We start from the raw sequence: 17,169 nt of genomic DNA, 5'->3' as shown, positions 1-17,169 counted from the left end.
TAGCACTGGAAAAGGTTTGTGTGTGTGTGCATGTGCACACTGTCTAATTAATTAAAATATCTCCAGGCATGTTGATGACGCTATAATTTAATATTATCCCTCCAGTGTCAGATCACTCAGTGGTTGACAACGTGGTTTTAAAGAGAGAGAGAGAGAGAGAGAAGAGAGAGAGGAGAGAGAGAGAGAGAGAGAGAGAGAGAGAGAGGAGGAGAGAGCGAGAGGAGAGAGAGGGAGAGAGAGAGAGAGAGAGAGAGAGAGAGAGAGAGAGAGAGAGAGAGAGAGAGAGAGAGAGAGAGAGAGAGAGAGAGAGAGAGAGAGAGAGAGAGAGAGAGAGAGAGAGAGAGAGAGAGAGAGAGAGAGCGAGAGAGAGAGAGAGAGAGAGAGAGAGAGAGAGAGAGAGAGAGAGAGAGAGAGAGAGAGAGAGAGAGAGAGAGAGAAGAGAGAGAGGAGAGAGAGAGAGAGAGAGAGAGAGAGGAGAAAATACAATTGTTTCCATAGCCCTTCCCACAAATCCATGGAATTTGTGCTGATTGGATGTTCCTTTTTCAAATCATGTCTCTGTTAGAACCGCTGTGTCTGCTTCATTTCTGAGCGGTATATGCAAGCATCAAAAAGCAGCTTGACTCCGTTAGAATACCACATGGTCCTCCAGCCTCAAGCTAGGCGGGTCAAGGCTAACAGGATTCTCCAGATGACTCCGCTCCATAGTTATTATCATCATAATCTATGCTGGAGGCCAGCTCCTCCTGCTGCTTCTGGTATGGCAGGGTTCTAGAGGAGTCAGCTGAATCTTCTGTGGACAGAAAGCCGGAGACACAGAGAAACACACTTAAGAAAATACATAATATGTTACTCTTGAGTAAACTGTAGGAATGTGAAAAGAAATGAATGATTCACACAGTACTTGAGTTAACCCCACAGATATTGTTGCGTTTTTGAGTGTTTCCCATCTCAGGACAATATAAGGGAGAACTGTTTGAGTGCCATTAGCCAGATGATGTAAAGGCATGAAGAATTGCTTTCAAGACACTAGAGATTGTGTAGTAGCACCACAGATCCACATGACAAACCTCCCTCACCGTGGAGTTGTTCGTGGATCCAGTCTGTTATCATGGGGACTGAGGTGTAGACTCCTGGCCTCTGGAACTTCCCACAGCCCTCCTTTCGGCTGCTCACTCCCAGGACAAAGTAACCAGAGTCCTCTCTCTGACACACCAGTGCTCCCCCAGAATCACCTGGACCCTGAAGGAAGACCGTTTGATCTTTAACTTAATGTTTCTGACAAATGAAACTCCTCGCAATGAGATTATACTTTATCCTCTACTGTATCATATACAGTTACATGGTTTGGGTGACTGTATTCTATCGTCTTGGACTGGTACTGAGTACTCCAAAGTTTAAGAAAAGGCCCTCAATGTGCTCTCTGATATGGTTATAAACCATAGTTCCAAACATTGCCACCAGAGGGGGATGTATGATAACACAAATCCTTTGAGTCCACTGTTGTTATACTGTAACAGCCACCACCCATCCATCCCGATGTGTTGCAGTGTTTACAGTGGTGCTATGAACCCTGTGTGTTCCTCACCGTGCACGTGTCCTGTCCACGATGCTGTGGCGGCCCAGCACACAGCATTCTAGGGGTCAGTCTACCAGTGTTATAACGCTCACAGTCAGCATGACTCACAAGTGGCACCTCTAGCGGCTCAACAGTGCTGTTCCATGGTCCACCTAACAGTCAACATACACCACAGTCTCTGTGTTAGGCTACACACAGAAAACTACAAACACATACTGTTAACACACATGCTACACCCACCCATACACACACACTCAAATACGCACAATCACTGAAAGACTGACACACACACACACTTTGAATGAGGTAATGTCATGTTTGTACATAGACATAATCCCTGTGCCCACATAAACAAACTTTTTACAATGACACTCATCGTGATACAGTGATCTTTTTGCTTTGTCATCATGGTGTCTTGTTGTGGGTCAAACATAGTTAGGGCTGCAAAATTCCATTTGCCCTAAACACAGTATGGCATGATACTGTACATACCTGTCTGACTCTCCCACGATGAAAGCATGCAGACCTGGGAGTGTGGGACTTCCGGTCCCGAGCAGGGCAGACAGACGGACAAGGCATGCTCAGTGATGAGCAGCGGGGAGTCCAGCTGTAGCAGGGCCACATCATAGTCCTGGGAGGAGGGGTCATACTGAGGGTGCAGCACTAGCTTCCTCACACCACGCCTCTATAGGACCCATATAGACAATAACACAGAGACATAGAGGTGTGAGAGAGAGAGACACTGACTGACGGACGGACGGACGGACGGACGGACGGACGATGCTTCATCCTACCTGGTTATTCGGGCCTCCCGTCTCCACCAACAGTGACCTTAATGATTGGTCCTCCTCCCTGTGTTAGTTTGAAAAGAAACAAATAGAAAAATAGAGGCTGGTGTTATTATGATCTGTTTTTATTATTAACATCTTCAACTATGGAAAAGTATAGCATAGGAGCTTTCAAATAGTTTTCAAACTGTTCAAATACACAATTTATTTTTCACTAAATTTATATTTATTACTATAGGATATGAGTGTGTATGTGCACTGTTATTATTATTTTTATAAAAATGTTAATTGATGAAAAAGTATAGGATATATGTGACACTCACAGGCCTAGAAGGCAGTGTGCAGCAGTGAGGACCCAGGCAGGCTGGATGATGGCCCCATAGCAGATGTTGTTAGTGTTCATGCTGAGCCGAACGTCCCAGGGCCAGGCGTGTCGCGATGTCCCCTCTCCTTCCAAAGACTCACTGGAGGTCGAGGCAGCACGGACATGAGGCATTCCACACGAGTCTGAGAGGTCGAACACGCACACACACACACACACAGTTACACTCCACTCTGTATTTATTTAAACAGTAAAGTTAAACCTCTAATTTGACTCTCTACTCCAGTATTTTGGATTTGAGGCGACAGTACATCATTTTATTTGATGGTATTTTCATACATATCTGTTTTACTGTTTAGAAATGAAAGCACTTTATGTACTGTATCTACAGATGTCCCCCCACTTAATTAAAGGTGTCACTTATAGTGTATTACAAGTCAGAGTAGTCAAGTTTAGTATTTGGCCCCATATCCTAGCACACAATGACTACATCAAGCGTAGGACTCTACCAAATTGTTGAATGCATTTGCAGTTTGTTTTGGTTGTGTTTCGGATTATGTTGTGTCCAATAGAAATTAATGGTAAATAATGTATGAATGAATCATGAATAATCGTGATTAATGATGAGCGACAAAGTTACAGAGGCACAATGATCATACCCCCAAAACATACTCTCACCATTACCAATAACAGGAGAGGTTAGCCTCTAACTTTCTCACTCATCATTATTCACAGATCATTCATGATTATCTGTAATCATTGTAGCATCCACATTAATGTAGACGTGTTCAGAAAGATATCCCATTCTTATTAACAATAAAAGTTACTCCAAAATGACACAAACAATCTTTAAAAAATACATGATTTACCATTCATGCTGGAGTATAGAGTCAAATTAAACGTTTTAGCTTCACTGTATATACAGAGGGGGGTGTAGTTACAGGTACTTTGCAGACCATGCATGAACACCCATTGGTCTATTATCACTGCTGAGTTGAAAAGCAGTAAGTGAACAGAGGAGACACGCCCACAGCCTGGACCAACCAGAAACTGGGAGCGGACCAACCTACAGCCTGGAGCTGGTGTGCATGCATTCCAACAAGGGTGTTAGTCCATTTGGAGTAATGGGTTTCTTAAAGTCAGTTGAGGCTCATCAGAGGAGGAAGGGGAGGACCATCCTACTCAGTGAATTTCATAAAAATAAAAATAGTGAAACATTAAAAAAGTTATAATTTTTAGATAAGACTATGAAGGTATACAGTAGCCTCAACACCAGTCTCTGGGGTAGCACCATGGTTTAGCCGGAGGACATCTATTTTCCGTTCTCCTCAGGGTACATTGACTTCAATACAAAACCTAGGATGCTCATGGTCTCACCCCCTTCCATAGACTTACACAGTAATTCTGAAGACTTCCGGAGGACGTCCTCCAACCTATCAGAGCTTTTGCAGCAAGAACTGACATGGTCTCCACCCAATCAAAGGATCAGAGAATGAATATAATACTGAAAGCATAAGCTACAGCTAGCTAGCACTGCAGTGCATAAAATGTGGTGAGTAGTTGACTCAAAGAAAGAGAAAGGCAATAGTTGTACAAATTCATTTCTTTCAAAATTAAGGAGAAGCAGCAGAGAGAGAGCTGGCTATATTTCATTTTCTTCTTTTCACTTACTTAGCTAGCTTCTGCAGCTAGCTAATTTAGCCCACTCAAACAATCGGCTCAAACAGAGAGGAATGCTATTTATGTTAGCTAGCTGGCTAAGGCTATCCAACTCTTCCAAGTCAAGGTAATTTATATAATGAATTACCACCGGTGCCCGCCGGTGTAACTGCTAAATCGTTTGCTGTACACTGTAACGCGTGATTGTAGCGGGTTCACTAATGCATTAGTTCCATTAGCTATGTTGACTATGCCATTACCTAATATTGCGGCCTGGTCTCATAGACTTGATGTAACATAGTAAACATAAATCCGGGACACTCAAATTAGTATAATATCTTACTTTTGGTATGGTTACATAAGATAGAGTGTTACTTAAGGCAGAAACTAAAGTAGGGTGATTGGTCAGGGTGGATAGGTGGGTGTCTAACGCAAACGTTTAGCAACACAAAGGTTGCAAGTTTGATTCTCATCATGGACAATTTTAGCTAATTAGAAACTTTTCAACTACAGTACTTACTCATTTTTATCTACTTTGCAGCTACTTAGCATGTTAGCTAACCTTAACCCTTTTAGCTAACTCTTCCCTTAACCCTAACCCTAACCTTAACCCTTTAACCTAACTCCTAAACTTAACCCTAACCCTAACTCCTAGCCCATCTAGCGTTAGCCAGCTAGCTAACGTTAGCCAGCTAGCTAGAATTTATAACATATAATACGTTTCGCAAAATCATATCATCTAGTACGTTTTGCAACTTCGCAACATGTTGTACCTTCCCAATCTTAAACGGCACTGCCCGCCACTGCTTAAAGTTAATAAACAAACGTTTAGTGTTAATTCTACTAAGCTAACATATGGAATTGTTTTAAGATGGTTAAACCAAGGATCATTTAGCTATTTGATTGAGAATTTAAGGGCCCCTTTAGGTATGAAAAAAAAAGGTGCAAAAGGAAAGCCTGGTCTAAGGACAACGTATAACCAACCTGACAGTGAGTGTCGAAAGTGAACAGTGTCATCCTCTGACTCCCCGTCCAGCAGGTCTGAGTAAAGAGTCAGATTGTCTGTGATCAGCTAGCATGACAGAACAGCCAAATTTATATAAAATATTGAAGCATTTATCTTATCATGCAACAGTTATGAAATGTAAAATATTGTAAACGCATGATCTGTTATGGAAAGTTTCATGATAACCTGATCTGTGGGCTTCTTATGGTGAGTAATATGAATGTGTGGTTTATGTGTGTCGGTGTCACACTCACCGATCTTACTGATGAATGACACGGTGGCGTGGAAGCCTCGGTAGGTGACCGTGCTATCAGAGGTGAACTGGAGGACCATCACGTTGTCATAGCTCAGGACGGGGGGAGGCACATTCCTACCACACAGCACCGCTTACACAAGAACACAAACATTACCCTACTTGTGTGTGTGTGTGCGTGTGCATGCGTGCGAAAGAGATATTTCTTTCAGCTTGAGTTGAGTTTTGTTCATTTATATTTCAGCATCTATTACAATTATTAATGTGCCATAAAAGTCAAATACATTTGGATAGGTTTGTTGGTCTATTGATCTTAGGGTCAGATTCTGTACCTATCTCCTCTTTTGTATCCACATCTCCAAGAACAGTCAGTGAATCATACTCGCAGTCATCCGATTGCTCCAGGTCAAAGTCATCAAAGTCAAGCTGCAAGACAAAAGACAATACAATTTCAAAAATGAAAGAAATATGGAAAAAATGAAGAAAACAGCATCCTTCACTCATCTTAATTTCGACAAAAAACGTGGCAAGTGCATTTACAGTGCTGCAGTCTGTTGTTGTTGTTGTTTAATCAAGGTGAGTATCACATTCTTTCCAGTACATGTAAACTGATCCCATCCACACCAGAGACTGAACGAACTATCACTGTGTAGGCAGAGTGCCACCATGAATGTATTCATGAGTCCACTGGGAGAGATCAGTCTCTGGGGTATCCCTTCGGTCACAACGGCCTTGCTACATGAGAGGACACAATTATAATGATAAAATATTTTTTGACCTTTATTTAACTAGGCAAGTCAGTTAAGAACAAATTCTTATTTTCAATGATGGCCTAGGAACAGTGGGTTAACTGCCTTGTTCAGGGGCAGATTTTTACCTTATCAGCTCGGGGATTCGATCTTGCAACCTTTCGGTTACTAGTCCAATGCTCTAATCACTAAGCTACCTGCCACCCCAGGACAGGACAGTACACAAACTCTTACAACCCTTACTGCGTAAGAAGTACAGGTCAACATGTGTCACCTTGACAACGTGACCCTTGGGGGCGTAGATGACCCAGTGGCAGACAGAGTCGTTGCTGTAGGATTGTGGGTAGTTGAGACTGTGTACGGCCCTCTGATCCTGGACCAGAGCCACGGTGCCACATCCCGACGCTGCACAAATACAAAGGACACATTATCAGCCACAAGCCCTGCCCTCTCTGTGGCTCCATACTCACACTGTCGCACACTTAACCCTTGACAATACATGTGCATCAGTGCAACACAAACACTGTCCGCCAGGCATCTTGGCTCCTATCTCTGACCCACGTGGTGGTGTAGTTACAGTGCAGGAGTGTGTGTTTTCATCACAGAACCTCTGCACCTCATTACCAGGTCATGAGACTGCTGTGTGCCTTCCTGGCTGTTATGTAACTATGGGAGAGTCAGCCCCATGAGCATGAATGTGTGTGTGTGTGTGTTTTTGTGTGCGTGAAAGCGCGTGTGTGCGCATGAGTGTGTGTGTGGGCCTGCGTGCGTGTGAGTGAAAGTGCGTATGCGTGTGTGTGTGTCTGACTAGCAGCAGTTGGAGGGTGTGTGGCTCACAGGGTGGAGGGCCCTACTGGGATTGAAAGAGAGAGTAGGGAGCCTATATCATTTGTCAGGAACTCAGAGCAACTAGACACATCCTGTCAGCAGGCAGGGTGATGAAACATCAGACCCAGCACACAGCTCTGCCCTGAAGGCCCCTGCCAAACAACGTATTCTAGCATCAAGTCACAAATGCAATACACAGCTATTTGTAGTACAGACAGAGAACATGAGAATTATTTAGCAAAAAACAAATGCTATGAGGATCCATCTGTTAGTGTCAGACTATGTCTTTATAATCGCAATGCACACACAGTAATGATGACATACTACTCCATAAACTTGTTTAATTAACCTCTGAGTTCTGAGTTGTTCTATTCCTGAGCTGGGGGGGTTAGGCTTGGTGAGCCAAGGAAACGTGGGTTGACGTAACGGTTACTCACCAGGCACAGAATTTCCCTCGACACCTCGGAATCTAACAACAAATCCGCTTCCTGTTCCACTGACATCAGACACAAATTGGAGAGAAGCACTGTGGGAGTCGATGAGCACTGGGGGCGGGGGGGCGCTGCCACAGAACCTCCCTAAGAGACAGCCAATGGGAGATCACAAAGTCAAACCCCCCCATCAACTGGTGGGAAGGAGAAAACTAGGGAGACATACAGTAGCAGTCAAAAGTTTGGACACACCTACTCAATCAAGGGTTTTCTTTATTTTTTTTATTTTTTTCTACATTGTAAAATAATAGTGAATACATCAAAACTATGAAATAACACATATGGAATCATGAAATAACCAAAAAAGTATTAAACAAATCAAAATATATTTTATATTTGAGATTCTTCAAAGTAGCCACCCTTTGCCTTGATGACAGCTTTGCACACTCTTGGCATTCTCTCAACCAGCTTCATGAGGTGAATTTGGAATGAATTTCAACTAACAGGTGTGCCTTGTTAAAAGTTAATTTGTGGAATTTCTTGACTTCTTAATGTGTTTGAGCCAATCAGTTGTGTTGTGACAAGGTAGGGATAGTATACTATTTGGTAAAAGACCAAGTCCATATTATGGTAAGAACAGCTCAAATAAGCAAAGAAATGACAGTCCATCATTACTTTAAGACATGAATGTCAGTCAAAGCGGAACATTTCAAGAACTTTGAAAATGTTGTCAAGTGCAGTTGCAAAAACCATCAAGCGCTATGATGAAACTAGACCGCCACAGGAAATGAAGACCCACAGTTACCTCTGCTGCAGAGGATAAGTTCATTAGAGTTACCAACCACAGAAATTGCAGCCCAAATAAATGCTTCACAGAGTTCAAGTAACAGACACATCTCAACATCAACTATTCAGAGGAGACTGCGTGAATCAGGCCTTCATGGTTGAATTGCTGCAAAGAAATAACTACTAAAGGACACCAATAATAAGAAGAGACTTGCTTGGGCCAAGAAACATAAGCAATGGACATCTGTCCAAATGTGATATTTTGGTTTCCAACCGCCGTCTTTGTGAAAAGCAGAGTAAGTGAACGGATGATCTCCTTATGTGTGGTTCCCACCGTGAAGCATGGAGGAGGATGTATGATGGTGTGGGGGTGCTTTGCTGATGATTTATTTAGAATTCAAGGCACACTTATCCAAGATGGCTACCACAGCATTCTGCAGCAATTCTGCTTTCAATAGGACAATGACCCAACACACCTCCAGGCTTTGTAAGGGCTATTTGACCTAGAAGGAGAGTGATGGAGTGCTGCATCAGACGACCTGGTGACCTCCACAATCACCCGACCTCAAACCAATTGAGATCGTTTGGGATAAGTTAGACCGGAGAGTGATGGAAAACAGCCAACAAGTGCTCAGCATATATGGGAATTCCTTGAAGATTGTTGGGAAAGTATTACAGGTGAAGCTGGTTGAGAGAATGCCAAGACTGTGCAAAGCTGTAATCAAGGCAAAGGGTTGTTACTTTGAAGAATCTAAAATCTAAAATCTATTTTGATTTGTTTAACACTTTTTTGGTTACTACATGATTCCATACGCGTTATTTGATCTTTTTGATGTCTTCACTATTACTCTACAATGTAGAAAATAGTAAAAATAAAGAAAAACCCTTGAATGAGTAGGTGTGTCCAAACTTTTGACTGGTACTGTACAGCAGCCTCATCTCTCACCAATAGGCCTCCCTGAGTCTGCACCCACAGATACCGTGAGTTGGTCACTGTGACAGAGGGTGTCATTCTCCATGTCGAATTCCAAGAATTCCAGCAGAATACTCCTCCCTATAGGAACGCTGATGGACCAGGAACATATCCTACGAGAGAGAGAGAAAGATGTTTACTGTAATGTAATGTAAGCTTTCAACCGATATAAGATGTACATTGTATGTACATAAATGTTTAAAATCCATAATTTTTATGATTATTTATTTGAACTGCGTGTCCTCCAGTTTCACCGGAAGTTGTCCCGCTAGCGGGACGCCTAGCATTCATGGCCTGCATCAAAGTCAGATTAGGATATATAGTTGAAGTCGTAAGTTTACATACAATTAGATTGGAGTCATTAAAACTTGTTTTTCAACCACTCCACCAATGTCTTGTTGACAAACTATAGTTTTGGCAAGTCGGTTAGGACTTTCTAATGAACTCGCTCACCGAATCAGTGTATTCGTCAATGTTGTTGTTGGACGCAATGCGGACCATATCCCAATCCACGTGATCGAAGCAGTCTTGAAGCGTGGAATCAGATTGGTCGGACCAGCGTTGAACAGACCTGAGCGCGGGAGCTTCTTGTTTCAGTTTCTGTTTGTAGGCTGGAAGCAACAAAATGGAGTCATGGTCAGCTTTTCCGAAAGGAGGGCGGGGGAGGGCCTTATATGCGTCGCAGAAGTTAGAATAACAATGATCCAGGGTTTTACCAGCCCTGGTAGCACAATCGATATGCTGATAGAATTTAGGGAGTTTTGTTTTCAGATTAGCCTTGTTAAAATCCCCAGCTACRATGAATGCAGCCTCAGGGTGTGTGGTTTCCAGTTTACATAGAGTCAGATAAAGTTCGTTCAGGGCCATCGATGTGTCTGCTTGGGGGGGAATATATACGGCTGTGATTATAATCGAAGCGAATTCCCTTGGTAGATAATGCGGTCGACATTTGATTGTGAGGAATTCTAAGTCAGGTGAACAGAATGACTTGAGTTCCTGTATGTTGTTATGATCACACCACGTCTCGTTAATCATAAGGCATACCCCCCCGCCCCTCTTCTTACCAGAAAGATGTTTGTTTCTGTCGGCGCGATGCATGAAGAAACCAGCTGGCTGCACCGACTCCGATAGCGTCTCTCGAGTGAGCTATGTTTCCGTGAAGCAAAGAACGTTACAGTCTCTGATGTCTCTCTGGAATGCTACCCTTGCTCGGATTTCATCAACCTTGTTGTCAAGAGACTGGACATTGGCAAGTAGTATGCTAGGGAGTGGAGCGCGGTGTGCCCTTCTCCAGAGCCTGACCAGAAGACCGCTTTGTTTGCCCCTTTTACGGCGTCGTTGTTTAGGGTTGCCGGCTGGGATCAGATCCATTGTACTGGGTGGAGGATCCGCTTCGGGAGAGTCATATTCCTGGTCGTAATGATAGTGAGTTGACGTTGCTCTTATATTCAGTAGTTCCTCCCGACTGTATGTAATGAAACCTAAGATTACCTGGGGTACCAATGTAAGAAATAACACGTAAAAAAACGAAATACTGCATAGTTTTCTAGGAACGCGAAGCGAGGCGGCCATCTTTGTCGGCGCCGCAAGTCATTGAAGCAACATCTCATGACATCAGTCAGGAAGTTAAAGCTTGGTCGCAAATGGGTCTTCCAAATGGACATTAACCCCAAGCATACTTCCAAAGTTGTGTAAAAATGGCTTAAGGACAACAAAGTCAAGGTATTGGAGTGGCCATCACAAAGCCCTGACCTCAATCCCATAGAAAATTTGTGGGCAGAACTGAAAAAGTGTGTGCCGAGCAAGGAGGCCTCCAAACCTGACTCAGTTTCACCAGCTCTGTCAGGAGGAATGAGCCAAGATTCACCCAACTTATTGTGGTAAGCTTGTGGAAGGCTACCCAAAATGTTTGACCCAAGTTAAACAATGTACAGGCAATGCTACCAAATACGAATTGAGTGTATGTAAACTTCTGACCCACTGGGAATGTGATGAAAGAAATAAAAGCTGAAAAAAATCATTTTCTCTACTATTATTCTGGCATTTCACATTCTTAAAATAAAGTGGTGATCCTAACTGACCTAAGACAGGGAATTTTTACTCAGATTACATTTCAGGAATTGTGAAAAACTGAGTTTAAATGTATTTGGCTAAGGTGTATGTAAACTTCCGAATTCAACTGTAAGCCAAGGACAAGATAAAGTGAATTTTTACAACTACTTTTTGCTACTACTTTCACCACTTCTAGTCTTGAAGGCTTTGGATGTTTACTACACTGTGGATCCTTAAATATCTGGGAGGGGCTAAGGCTTAAGAGGGTGTGAACAATGCTGAATGGGTGTAGACAAAGAAGGGCTCTTCAGTAAATGTACCAAAATATTCACGGTCCATTTTCTTAAAAGTGGGGTTATAAGTTTCAAAGCAGAATTACTTCCCCGTTGTTCCTCAACTGCAGTGTATGATATAACATGCTATAGCTCTGAGTCAATTCTTTAATCTAATGTAAAAAAAACACAAGTTCGAAAATTGGTCTACTCAATAAATTGTCTGTGGCGACTGAATGGTTTGGCCTACAAACTATTTTTAGCCCCCTATGGAAGGATGAGACTCATGAACACAATGGTTTTGTTAGTTTTCTCCACGACCCCCTGAAGTTGGTTTATCCAATCTGTCAACTTCTGTTTGTAGCATCAGAACAGTTTGGGCTACACACTAATGTGACCCCTCTGATGTAAAGGAGACTCTCTACAACACGCACATGTCAGTTATTTTGCTAAGATGCCTCAGAAGACTCGTCTGAAGGTCCCCCGGTACCAGTCCAGAAAATTAATGGAAGTATATATGTAGATTGTTTAGTTCCGAAAATAAGGGGTTAAATACATGTAAAAAACAAACAAAATAAATGTTTCCTGATCTTTCTTATATCTCTCAGATATAGGGTAGACACTTCGGAAACAAAATTCCTTTAGATTTATTTTTGGGGACTACCTGTTGTTCCATGTAGTGAATCTGTTATTCAATGCGTTTGTATGGGCTAATAGCAGTAACATGCTGACCACACCGCTCGCGTCGTGTGCGCAAGCGTTGGAAAATAAATGTACACGCGCGCGCACCAACGAGCGTCTGCATTGCCGAGCACTAAAATAGAAGTCAGTTCTATTTGTGATGCTGAACACCGTGCAAGTTCTGCCTCTCCCATTTCCTCATTGGTTTATAGAAGCATATACCCCCGTGCCATCTCCTCATTGGTTATACCCACGTGTGTGATTGAAAGATGAACTGAGGTCGGTCAGTTATGGTAATACACCTTTTTATGAAAGTTAGTTGCCAATCGCCATATAAAGTCCAAAGAAAAAAAAGCCTGGAAGGAGGAGAGATGACTAGAAACGATTCGGTTGACTGTTTTATGTGTGGATTAATTGTTGGAGTAGAGGACCTTGTGCATTTCAGGTAGAATAACAACTCAACGTTTATATCCCAGGACAAATTAGCTAGCAACAGCAAGCTAGCTAAATAGGACAAATTAGCTAGCAACTGCAAGCTAGCTAGCTAAATTGCCATAAATGTTTAATGCTTTTCGACCTGTCCCCAAATTAATTAATTGGTACAGAGTTTGTTTTGATATTTCAACCTGCGTATCGTGATCGTGTTTTGGTGTGGGGGGAGAAAATCAATTTGCGCACGATGGCGCACGTTGATGCTGTTTTGGGCATGGTGTAAGGCCAAATACCTTTTCATCAAATAATGTTCTATTAAATGTGTTGATACTTCAATGGAATGCCTTGGTTTAGACAGGGATTAGACTCTTATGGATTAAAGTTCTCTGAACAATTGGAGAACACAACTTTAAATAGAACCATGAGGAAACCTGCAGAAAAAGTTTTGTTGGAGTACTGAAATTCCCACAGAAGAACGTTGTTTCTTAAAGTTCTCAGAACTATTTGAGAACATTCCCAATGTCAAACCATTCTGAGAACTTTTCTAGAACATTACAAAAAAAGTACATTAAATGTAACCATGTTTTAACTTTTAGGAAGCATTCTGTTAATGTAATTAAAGGGATACTTCAGGATTTTGGCAATGATGCCCTTTATCTACTTCCCCAAAGTCAGATGATTTTTAAGTCTCTGTGTCCAGTATGAAGGAAGTTAGAGGTAGATTTGCGAGCCAATGCTAACTAGCATTGCTAGCAGATAACCATACACTTCCAGTCACTGCGCTAACACTAGTTAGCAATTGCATTGCACTAGTGCTAGTTAGCAACTTCCTTCAATCTGCACGCAGAGACATACAAATAGTATCCACAAGTTACTGACTCTAGGGCAGTAGATTAAAGACCTCGTTGCCAAAATCCTGAAGTAACCCTTAAAATAGCAGGAAAATTATGTTTTTTGTCAAGTTCCTAAAAATGTGCTGAGAATGTTCCAAAGCCAAGAAACTATCCTTCACCATTTCCAGAAAGTTGTGGGAAGGTTGTCTGCAAAATAACCATAGGACAACCCCCTCCCACCAAGCTCTAAGAAACATGGTTGTTAGAATGTTCTGTGCCAGCCGGGGAGTGGTGAGGGCAAATTGGTCTGAAAATAAATAGTCCTAAAAGCATACTTAATTCAAGGGCATTCAATGAGCGCATTCAGTTCAGCACAGCTCTCCCTCACTCCCCGTCTGCAACGGGCCTGTGCACTGTCACTGGATTACACCCACTCATTGTTGTTGTAGAGATGGCCTGATAGGCTTGGGTTTCTGATGAGACCCTCACTACCGCTCACAAGACCATCCCTCACACCTGCATCAGTTCCTGCAGCACAGTAACCACACACACACACACACACACACACACACACACACACACACACACACACACACACACACACACACACACACCATCAAATACACTGTCCAAAGAGTACAATAACATAATTCAGTAAAGGTTAATTGTACAAATTGCATAAATGAGCTATTGTGTAAAAATGTAAGTAGCTATTTAGATGACAAAGAGGACATGGTCGCAGTTCCAAACATGCAAGTAAATGCATTGTGGAATTGATATACAAGAACGAGAAATACAACTTACTTGACTTGGACCTTTGGTTTGGGTTAGCATCTGCTGTTGAACAAAACACAACAACAAAATAATTTGTTAGACCATCTGTTATACATATCCAAACTTGATTAAAAAGTGTTAGATAACCTTCTCTGAGTTTCATCTTGATCCAGGGCAGGAACATCTTGACGTCAGTGAATACCCCCGGGGATCCTCTCTTGGCCGACGACTTGGCCTTGTTGTTGATCCAGCTACGGCCACAACCTTTCCCCCAGGAGGTGACCCCCACCACGACCCAGTGGCCGTCCTCCCTGGGGCAGATCAGAGGACCCCCAGAGTCCCCCTGGAGATGGGAGAACACAACATTGTCTGATAAGGGACCTCTCAAAGGAATGATGAGAAGTCTATGGACAGATATAACCCCATTTGTCCAGAGATCCTCCACCAGAAACTGGACAGAGATCACTGAATCATAATAACACTGTGTTATAGAGTTTAACATGCAGAGTCAGACAGCGCTGTGTTGTAGTCTATCTACTGTACCTGGCAGGCGTCCTTTCCTCCTCTCTCTGGTCCAGCACACAGCACAGTGAGGGCCTGCTGTGTGGGTCTCAGGGTCTGGAGAACATACTTGCACTTAGCTGGCTCCACCAACTCCAGCTGCACCTCTCTTAGAATGGCAGGTAGAAGACCGCCTGAATGTGAATACAGTGGGTTTCCATTAGCCTGATCCCAGATCTGTTTGTACTGTCTTGCCAATTCCTTATGGTCAAACCATGGTCATAAGACAGCACAAACAGATATGGGATCAGGCTAGGTCTCCATCATCAAAACATCCCAAAAATACAAGTGAAGAGTAAAGTGTCCATGTTGATGTGCTTGTTTGAAGTTAATGTCAAACTGAAGGTAAAGTTAATCTGGGCCTTACGTTCTTTGGTCCTTCCCCATCCACTCACAAGGCAGCTGGTCCTGGGTGGGAAGTTCTCACTGGGCAGAGGCAGGCATATGGGCTGAACACGGGGACCTGCAGAGGATGTAAGCACAGATACTTTAGAAAATATTTCCTACAGTGACAAGAATAATGTCTGGCCAAACTCAGTCAATGACGTAGACATCATAATGTCCATTAAGGGTGGGTTATATCTACATTACAGAACATTACGGCCGTAGAAAACAAACTCAACCGCCCGTCACTATAACGGAGAGGAAACCTGCCCAATCGGATATGTCCATTGATTTCCAGCAGAGCTATATCATAGCTCATAGGAGAGGCGTGCTGGTACTTTTCGTGAATTTTGATGGTGTTCACAGTGAAGGTCTGCTCTTCTTCATCAGGAACCCTTTGGTCGTACTCCCCAATCACAACACTAACGTTCCTCAGAAAGTTTCTATGGAAGAGAAAAGGAGGAGACATTAGGGTGGACTGAAAGGCGGACTGAAACGGGGAGGGACTACCTGGACTTGAGATGGGATGGAACTTACGTAGAGACGATGGAGAAGCAGTGGGCAGCAGTCAGGATCCAGCGCTCAGTCAGGATAGCCCCTCCACAGAAATGCGAACCCCTGGACCTCAGTGAAACCTTCAAATCATCCCAAATTCCATGTCATTGTGATGTCTTTAAGCCTGTATTTGTGTGGCCTGTGTGGTCCAGCGGTTACAGCCGCTGGACCAGAGTCGGCATGGGTTCGAATCTGGCCCTCTGACTCACCCTCCCCCATCTTTTATATTGTGCTATCTCTTCAATAAAGCTAGAAAAAAAAGCCTGTATTTGTGTTGTCCTCCTTGCCATATTTCTCAAAAGGGGGTGTCACATGTACAGTAAAAGGAAGTCACTTGCCAACCAGGGGTGGGATCCATATCTTGTCTCCAACCCTCCAACGATTCTTAAAGAGCGGTCAAGGAGGTTCCTGATCTGTGGAAGACCGCACTTTGGACCTGTAGGTGGAAAAAAAGCTAGGGCTTGTTCAACAAAATACACTACATGACCAAAAGTATGTGAACACCTGCTCGTTGAACATCTCATTCCAAAATCATGGGCATTAATATGGAGCTGGTCCACCCTTTGCTGCTATAACAGCCTCCACTCTTCTGGGAAGGCTTTCCACTAGATGTTGGAACACCGCTGCGGGGACTTGCTTCCATTCAGCCACAAGACCATTAGTGAAGTTAGGCACTGATGTTGGGTGATTAGGCCTGGCTCGCAGTCGGCATTCCAATTCATGCCAAAGGTGTTCGATGGGGTTGAGGTCAGGGCTCTGTGCAGGCCAGTCAAGTTCTTCCACAACGATCTCGACAAAGCATTTCTGTATGGACCTTGCTTTGTGCACGGTGGCATTGTCATGCTGAAACAGGAAAGGGCCTTCCCGAAAACTTTTGCCACAAAGTTGGAAGCACAGAATCATCTAGAATGTCATTGTGTGCTGTAGGGTTAATATTTCCATTCGCTGGAACTAAGGGGCCTAGCCCGAACCACGAAAAACCCAGACCATTATTCCTTCTCCACCAAACTTTACAGTTGGCACTATGCATTGGGGCAGGTAGCGTTCTCCTGGCATCCGCCAAACCCAGATCTGCCAGATGGTGAAGACTGCCAGATGGTGGAGCGTGATTCATCACTCCAGAGAACACGTTTCCACTGCTCCAGAGTCCAATATCGGCGATTTTTCCACCCCTTCAGTTGACGCTTGGCATTGCAAATGGTGATCTTAGGCTTCTGTGCGGCTGATCAGCCATGGAAACCCATTTCATGA

The 17,169-nt window shown here is 43.3% G+C and overlaps 1 protein-coding gene across 1 annotated transcript; it reads right to left on the bottom strand.

The window, feature by feature from the left end:
• Positions 1 to 455: 455 nt before the first annotated feature.
• LOC111961034 (ovochymase-2) lies at positions 456 to 16,100 on the bottom strand. The gene is made up of 16 exons (XM_070439854.1): positions 16,078 to 16,100; positions 15,634 to 15,806; positions 15,347 to 15,442; positions 14,962 to 15,113; positions 14,566 to 14,761; positions 7,622 to 7,762; positions 6,631 to 6,761; positions 5,940 to 6,033; positions 5,609 to 5,740; positions 5,333 to 5,389; positions 2,691 to 2,874; positions 2,374 to 2,431; positions 2,072 to 2,264; positions 1,589 to 1,731; positions 1,080 to 1,242; positions 456 to 793 (listed from the first exon to the last, which is right to left on the bottom strand). Exons 1-16 carry the CDS (start codon positions 16,098 to 16,100, stop codon positions 675 to 677), a joined length of 2,055 nt encoding a protein of 684 aa, XP_070295955.1. The 3' UTR covers positions 456 to 674.
• Between the last annotated feature and the right edge of the window lie 1,069 nt (positions 16,101 to 17,169).

This window comes from Salvelinus sp. IW2-2015, linkage group LG4q.1:29 (assembly GCF_002910315.2).
Source record: "Salvelinus sp. IW2-2015 linkage group LG4q.1:29, ASM291031v2, whole genome shotgun sequence".
Taxonomy (NCBI): domain Eukaryota; kingdom Metazoa; phylum Chordata; class Actinopteri; order Salmoniformes; family Salmonidae; genus Salvelinus; species Salvelinus sp. IW2-2015.
This window is presented reverse-complemented; position numbering and strand designations above follow the sequence as displayed.